The sequence below is a fragment of the Saccostrea echinata genome, unplaced genomic scaffold (genome assembly GCF_033153115.1).
Source record: "Saccostrea echinata isolate AGI-Se365-2 ecotype Australia unplaced genomic scaffold, CSIRO_AGI_Sech_v1 ptg000061l, whole genome shotgun sequence".
NCBI classification, from domain to species: domain Eukaryota; kingdom Metazoa; phylum Mollusca; class Bivalvia; order Ostreida; family Ostreidae; genus Saccostrea; species Saccostrea echinata.
The window spans coordinates 885,027-893,029 of NW_026889810.1; the positions used below are offsets into that span (position 1 = coordinate 885,027).

At 34.6% G+C, this 8,003-nt stretch overlaps 1 protein-coding gene across 1 annotated transcript; it reads right to left on the reverse strand.

Annotated features, from left to right (window-relative positions):
• Positions 1-1,097: 1,097 nt before the first annotated feature.
• LOC133175153 (uncharacterized) lies at positions 1,098-3,316 on the reverse strand. The gene is made up of 3 exons (XM_061310273.1): positions 3,302-3,316; positions 1,596-3,032; positions 1,098-1,481 (listed from the first exon to the last, which is right to left on the reverse strand). Exons 1-3 carry the CDS (start codon positions 3,314-3,316, stop codon positions 1,098-1,100), a joined length of 1,836 nt encoding a protein of 611 aa, XP_061166257.1.
• Between the last annotated feature and the right edge of the window lie 4,687 nt (positions 3,317-8,003).

Below are 8,003 nucleotides of genomic sequence, written 5' to 3' on the forward strand. Positions count from 1 at the left end.
TGACGTCACAGTTAGTGTAATTTTTTCTGATCTTTCCAATGATATCGAAACAAATAATTTCCGCTAAACGGTTAATATTTTATCAAACAGTTCTCAGAACTTTTCAAATGCCCCTGGTATTTTAAATCTATAATCTCTCAAACCGACTTATTTTCAAGGTTTTAAGGGAACTATTTTGCGGAGTAAAAATTAAAATTTTAATTAAAAAATCCTTTTAAGGTGTAATAAATTAAGTAATGTTTTCCGATAAGAAAGATAATTAAAAACGATTATTAATACAACTTTTAATCATTTACAATTTTTCCAAGAATCTTGTATAACAAGCGTTGACAGAGGTGTATGTGGGAGTGTAGCGAGACCGAAACTCTGGATAGAGAATGGTCACTATCTTTGTTTAGGTCTTAGGTTGGACGCGGCAAACGAGGATTGAACCCGGGCCTTTCGATCAAGAAGCGAGCGCCCTACCAGTAGGCTACCGTGACCGGTATAATTTATGTTGGAAGAATATGTCTGTCAATAAAAAAGAGGGCTTCTGGGAATGAATGAATTTAATTGCGCAACAGTTGATAAGTATATCCTGGCGTCATGGGTTTCCGATAGTCTAACAACAACCAAGGACCGATTTGGTTCCCAGTTTTCTCAATGATTTTTAAATCGTATTATTTTTTAACCTTAAGCATTGCATTAAAAATCGCCGACAATAAATTGGCATAAAGTCGTCATCATATGCATTTTCTAGATATAAATAAAATGGATACCGTATTTGACCAATCAAAACGAGCGTCATATGTTTCCGATAGTTTGATTCGTCAATAGATTTCTTTACTAAAGTAAGGTGAACAACTGGTGCAATAATCAAAATAAAAAGCTATTTTATCGTAAAAATATGTTTAATATATTTAATCATATACACATATCTTAAATTCGCAATTATACAACTATGAATGAAATTCTACTAAATATTTACTAATATTTAGTGAAATGAAATACAATGCTAGCATAAAAATAATGCTTGGAAAATGGATGTTTCAGTGAGTTAACCATTTTCTCTAAGTGCACAATTGTTTTCAATTGCAATTATATTTTGTAGATATTATCTATTCACAGCATGGACAATTAAATGGTGTATTTTTCCTGACAACACGAACAGGTGAACAGTACTGGAGATGAACCCAGTGTCCACATGACTCACACTGAGCCCATTTGACAATAGCAATTTCATACACATTTCTTGACTTCACATAGAAATTTTTACAAACGCAACACTTCTCATTTTCACTCATCTGCGATTCATGTTCTTCCTCATCTGAGTTTAGAATATAATCATCTGAATCAGTAAGGTTGATACAAGATGGTCCAGGCTGTTGAGAGTCCGATGATGCGATACACTTCTTGTTCTTCTTTGGTTCCTGTTTATTTTTGATTGGTTTTCTCACAGTTTTTGTACTTTTAGAAGTTATGGTTTTCTCACAGTTTTTGTACTTTTAGAAGTTAATTTGTTGCATGATTTTTTTTTGGTTTTTAGCAGTATTGTTTAAATATTCTCTCATTTTCCCAAGTGTTTCATCCTCAGTTACAGCTTTCCCTCCAATTACATGACTGATATTTCTTCTCTTCTTTTTTAATTTTTCAATTTTACATTGAACTTCCCCTTTCTTTGAAAAGAAATCTTCATTATTTGATAGGTTACTATCTCCAGTACAATTTGTTTGTTTCTCTCTGCAGGCTGTGTCTGAATTTGCAGGTGTCATTTTTGATGTTGCAAGTTCATTTGGTTCAGTGGTATTTTTTTCTTCAGTTTTAATTTCAAGATTATCTCCTGTTTCATTTTGGTAGAGGATTGATGGAGTAATTTTTTGCTTTAGTTTTTCTATCATGCTATCGGCTGATTGAAAAGGATAGATGCCAGATTTTGAAAATGCTGCCTGAATATTGGTTGGTGACAAGGCAGCAGTGTAGGCTTTGCAAGCAAGAGCACATACATCATAACGGGTGACTGTTTTGTGATTCAAACGTGAAAAAGATAGACATTCCTGATTGTATTTTAGTTGAAAGGGTCCAAAGCAACCTACATCCACTGGTTGCAAAATATGTGAGCAGTGAGGAGGCAGAACAAATAGAATAACATTGTTGTTTTTAGCCCAATCTATTAGATCTAAAGAAATGTGGCTTCTGTGACCGTCATAAAGGGCAAGTATAGTCGCAGACTGATCTCGACCTTGAACATACTTTAAAAAGTGGTTTTTCATATACGAACGGAAAACTTCAGAGTTTGACCATCCGCTAGGTGTCATCGTTCCGTCAGCACCAACGAATTTCCCTCTCAAAAGTTCCGGCATCATCCACTGACCTGGAAAAACAAAGTATGGCGGGATTTGATTTCCTAGTGCATTCCCAGCACCGATAACTGTAATTGTTTTACTTTTTTCTGACATAACAGTTTGAGGATGGTATCCTTTTCCTGCAACTATATTAGGGGGCTTAAACTCGGTATTCATTCCCTTTTCATCGATGTTATATATCAAATGGGGCTTATCCTTTAAGTTATACTTATCAAGAATTGATTCAGGTTCACTGAAGTATGATCTTATTGAAGTTTCTGATGCACATCTGGCCCTTAATTCCGACAAACTTGATGGTTTAACAACTCTTAATTCTGGCCATCTGCCCATAAAACTGTAGAACCATTGCATGCTTAAGCATTTTTCTTCCATCCGTTTCTTTCCAAGATGAATGGCATAATCTGTTGCCATGGTGAGTACTTCTGTCCTTGTATAACCATATCCAACAGAAGCTAATTCTTTCAAATGGTTTACAAGTTTGGCCTCCTCAAACTGAGACAGAAGTGGCTCTGGACCAGTTTTTGTACAATCAATGTTAACCCTATTGTCAACACGGTCTCTAAGAGTAGTTAAGGGAACAGCATGTTCCTTAGCTGCCCTATATACAGGGACTCCATCTTGTTTCACTGACTGATATGCCCTGACAAGTGCAGATGGGGAATAACAACGTTTTCTTTTATTTGATACTGCCTAAAGTATTACAAAAAAGTGACGTTATTTACGCAAATCATCTAATTTTATGACGGTTTTAGGCTTCCATACATAGAAAAACTAATAGAGTCACATGATTAATTTCAATACCAAAATACCTCACCGGAAGTGTATTTTATCAGATGATGAGCGTCTTTAGATACAGTGCGAATTAAAAGGGTTTTCAGACTATTTTGATGACCACAATTTTTGGTAATAAGAAAAATGAGTATTTTTACCACTGATTGCATTATTTTTATGATATTTACCTTTGCACGCAGCATATTATCGATCTTTTGCATATATTGATGTTGCGAGATTCCCTACGTCAGGTGTCCTTAGTAATTACAAATATGACGTCATTTTAGGGAAAACTCACGCGACGAAAATAGACTATCGGAAACATATGACTATCGGAAACATATGACGGCACGATACTGGTATTTTGTTTGCAATAATTTAAAGAATATTTTAAACTTCGGTCATTCTCCTATTTTCTTCTGTAAACACAAAAGAAATCAAGCCAAAACGGCCAGGGCGTCTGGATTGATTGATATGGCAGAAGTTAGCTACAGTTCATTTGTAAATTACTTGTCTTGAAGATGAATCTTGATTTCGCTTGAATATTCTGCAATACATCCAGTATTAATCAAACATGGTGTTTTGATTAGGTCGAAAGCATTCCCACTTCGCCAGAACCACCCTCCTTCTTTTGAAGGCACTACTGCAGCAAAAGGAACACAAGCCAAAAAGGCCAGGGCGTTTGGATTGATTGACATGGGAGAAGTAAGCTACATTTCAATTGTAAATTAACGTGTCTTGAAGATGAATCTTTTGATTTAGCTTGAATATTCTGCGATACCTTCAATTTCTTAATCAAACATGGTGTTTTGATTAGGTCGAAAGCATTCCCACTTCGCCAGAACCAACCTCCTTCTTTGAAGGCACTACTGCAGAAAAAAGGAACACAAGCCAAAAAGGCCAGGGCGTCTGGATTGATTGATATGGCAGAAGTAAGCTACATTTCAATTGTAAAATACTTGTCTTGAAGATGAATCTTTGATTTAGCTTGAATATTCTGCAATACATTTAGTTTCTTAATGAAACACGGTGTTTTAAAACGATTAGGTCGAAAGCATTCCCACTTCGCCAGAACCACCCTCCTTCTTTGAAGGCACTACTGCAGCAAAAGGAACACAAGCCAAAAAGGCCAAGGCGTCTGGATTGATTGACATGGCAGAAGTAAGCTACATTTCAATTGTAAATTAACGTGTCTTGAAGATGAATCTTTTGATTTAGCTTGAATATTCTGCGATACCTTCAGTTTCTTAATCAAACATGGTGTTTTGGTTTGTTCGAAAGCATTCCCACTTCGCCAGAACCACCCTCCTTCTTTGAAGGCACTACTGAAGCAAAGGGAACACAAGCCAAAAAGGCCAGGGCGTCTGGATTGATTGATATGGCAGAAGTAAGCTACATTTCAATTGTAAATCACTCGTCTTGAAGATGAATCTTGATTTAGCTTGAATATTCTGCAATACCTTCAGTTTCTTAATCAAACATGGTGTTTTGATTAGGTCGAAAGCATTCCCACTTCGCCAGAACCACCCTCCTTCTTTGAAGGCACTACTGCAGCAAAAGGAACACAAGCCAAAAAGGCTTTACAAGTTGGATCACACATAGAGGTGACACATGGGAAAGAAATTTTGAAAGCTGTTGTAAGTACATTTGAACACATAATTTTTGAAGTTCTAATTTTCATATAAATGTACTTGGTTTCTATTTTTATTAATCATGATAATTATTTGTTCTAATGTATGTATTAATACATGTCTCAACATGCTCAAAGTGGAAATACATTTAACTATTTGTTTTGGTTTTTACCATACTAAGGATTTTTTTTCTGATTGTTCGTCTGTCTACAAACCCAATGGGTTATTGGGTTCGTTTTTTTTTCCGTAAGGCTTCAAAGGGGGTTTATGGACTTGAGGAGAAAGAATTCTTCATTGTGTAAGAAGACATTTCTAACAGCATTCATGACCCTACTCTAGAGGCCTTAGGGTCACGACTGTTTTATGTTTTAATAGAGTTAAAGTTATCATAGTTAGTCTTTTTATTTTTCATCTGTATGTATATACACAAACATGCATGTTCATAAACATCATAATAGCTTTTCTAGTGGTAAACAAAATATTCTCATTGATTTTTAGCTCTACTGGTCAGAGACCAAGAAGAGCTTACTGCCTGACGCCACGTGCGTTAGGCAGCATAAGGATTAATGTTTTCATGATCCGAAACTAAGCGATCATTCTTAATCAACTAGATTTTGTGCAAGCTGATTTACATCGGAATTTGTTACCTGCATTTAAACAAACACAGTTTGCAGAAGAAAGAATCATATTACTAATGCAAAATAATGATGTGTTTAATTCCTTTAGTTTTTTTTTCTTTTTTTTTATGCATGCATATGTTTATTCTTTGCGGTTCTTTGAACGGACATGTCCGTGTAACATTTTTTCTGCGTTTCTAAACTACTGGATCAGTCCATTTGCCTTCTACGAAAGGGGTGACACAATCATTTCGCGCCAAATGTCACATGTAAATTATCTTCGCGCCTTTTTCTTGGATTGTTCTATTGAATGGGTGTGAGAACTTCAATGGAAATAAATAAAGTTCAATCTTTTAACCTGATTCTTAAGCTTCAGATTTTTTATTAAGAGTAAATTTGTACTGGTTTTCATTTCATAAAAAGCACGTTATTATAAATTATGAGAAAGGTTCTAAGATCGATTGAAAAGAAAAACTAATCAATTTTAAAACTGTACATAAGGATGTATTTTAAACTCATTTATAATACATGTATATGGTAAGACCATCATCTCGTGAGTTTTGTCCGGAAGTGGGGGGGGGGGGTGTTATTGGTATCTTGTTTTGCTCTAGCTATAAAGTGTACAGGCCATTTACTTTGAGTTCTAGAACAGCATTGAAGCATTTTTGTCTCAAACACTTCAAACAAGTTTCCCAGTTAAAAGTGTTCATAATTTACTTCGTCTTTGAGAACGACGAAAAAATGACCAGTCTACAAATAGAGGCCGTCTCATCAATCTATCACTGATGAGAGTGTGAATGAAGAAGCGCACCCTCTGGCAAGAGAGTACATGTAATATGAATTTTTTTAAAACGAATCATCTAACTATTTTTCCCAGACTTATAATCTACGCTAGCCCACTGGCAGTTTCATCCCAACGTAACTAGTCAGCCCGTGGGCTAACTAATAAATAACCAAATGGTGGCATGTCTTAGAGATTCGTTAATCTGTAGTTTTGAGAAAGTCAATTGTACATCTTGTGTAATGAAGTATCGCAAGTATGTCGCTCCTCGTTTAGCACCTCTTTTGCTTATACGTTCCATAGAAAATGATTAATTAGTCAGGCAAGCTTTTTGAAAAGCTATTACTTGTGCAAAAGTAAGATTCAGTCGTCCGTATGTCTAGCTATTTATTTGTATGTTTGCCTGTAAACAACTTCTAAAAATACTACTCTTCTTACAGTTTTGCACTGGTTTCGTTATATCTTGACACACAAGTAGACTACGCCAATGTACACTAAAATACATAATTCTATATCTCTGTTTTTGAGTTCCATGAGCAGTTTTGGTCTGATTTCAATATAACTTGGCACACAAGTGATACTTTTCTCATACTTTTGTTAAAAGTACAAACCAATAGACCTACAGTCTCTTCAGAGAATTCTGGTAAATATTTTTACAGATGTAGATCTATATTTCCGTGCATCCATCATGTCCATTTTCACTGTAACAATAACCATGATAAAAATGGAGGGATACCATTATCATGATTATGTTCCATGCATAATAATTAACACAGAACTTCTTTTAGTTTGAATGTTCATAACAAAAGACTGGGTGAGACTGAAATTCATCATTTTTAAAAATAATTGATCTTTTTAGTAATGACTAAAAAATTCATCATTTTCTAGAATAATGTTGAAAAACAGTCATAAATGTTTGGAGTTTAGAGTTATTTCTGAAAATAAATATGACCATATTTCATCAGTTTTTTAATCAAATTAGTAGGTCTAGGTGTACTGCATTATCAAATTTGTTTTACAGGGGGTGCACTTTTCACTGTCAAGATTTTTCTCTACACATGGGTCCATCTTATTATTGTAGTAAATAGATTGAAGAAATAACATTGGAATGGAAATATGATGAAAACAAGTCATTACCAAAAATAATGAAAATATGTACATTATATAGTTAGTATAAATGACAATAATCAATTATTTTTTAATATGGTGGATTTCAGTCACACCCCGGACTTGAAGTTATGATGATTTTTTATATGTTATGATGATGTTATGACATGTTAACATTGTGAACATTACGAGATTCTCATTATGAGACATTATTCACAATTGACCAATCATACATCATTTTTGTTAGTTATACAGCTGTTAAAACATGATAAAGCTTTGCATTCATTCATGTAAGCATGAACATCACATTTGTTTTTAATATTAAAGGTATTGTTTTCAATTTAGTTTGTATTTGATCTTGTCAAACATTAAAACAAATCATTTTGTGCTTGAGAAGCAATATAATCATGGTTGTAGGAGCTGGGGGGGGGGACCCTCCCCCCAATAATTTTGCCGATATATAGAATACTATAGAAAACTTAGCTACTATATGCTTGTGCCCAATTTATTTTTTACTTGTCAAGGAATTTTGGTAGTTGAAAGTCTCCGCCAAAAAACTGAAATTGCTTCCTACTGGCCTGATAATGATTATCAGTATTATATATAATCAGCAAATGATCATCAGTATCCATGGTATTCTCTTATTTTGGGTGATAAATAGTTTAGTGAGGATGGAACTTGATAAAGAGAGACATCTCTATAAACCCTGAATTTTTTCTTTGTTCCTTTAAAAATGATGGAGTCGCCCGCGTGG

Excerpts from the sequence above, each read along its gene's own strand:
- LOC133175153 (XM_061310273.1), bottom strand. Across the intron at positions 1,482-1,595 it reads AGAGAAGAAATATCAGTCAT|TACAAAAACTGTGAGAAAAC; the intron begins GTAATTGGAGGG and ends AACTTCTAAAAG.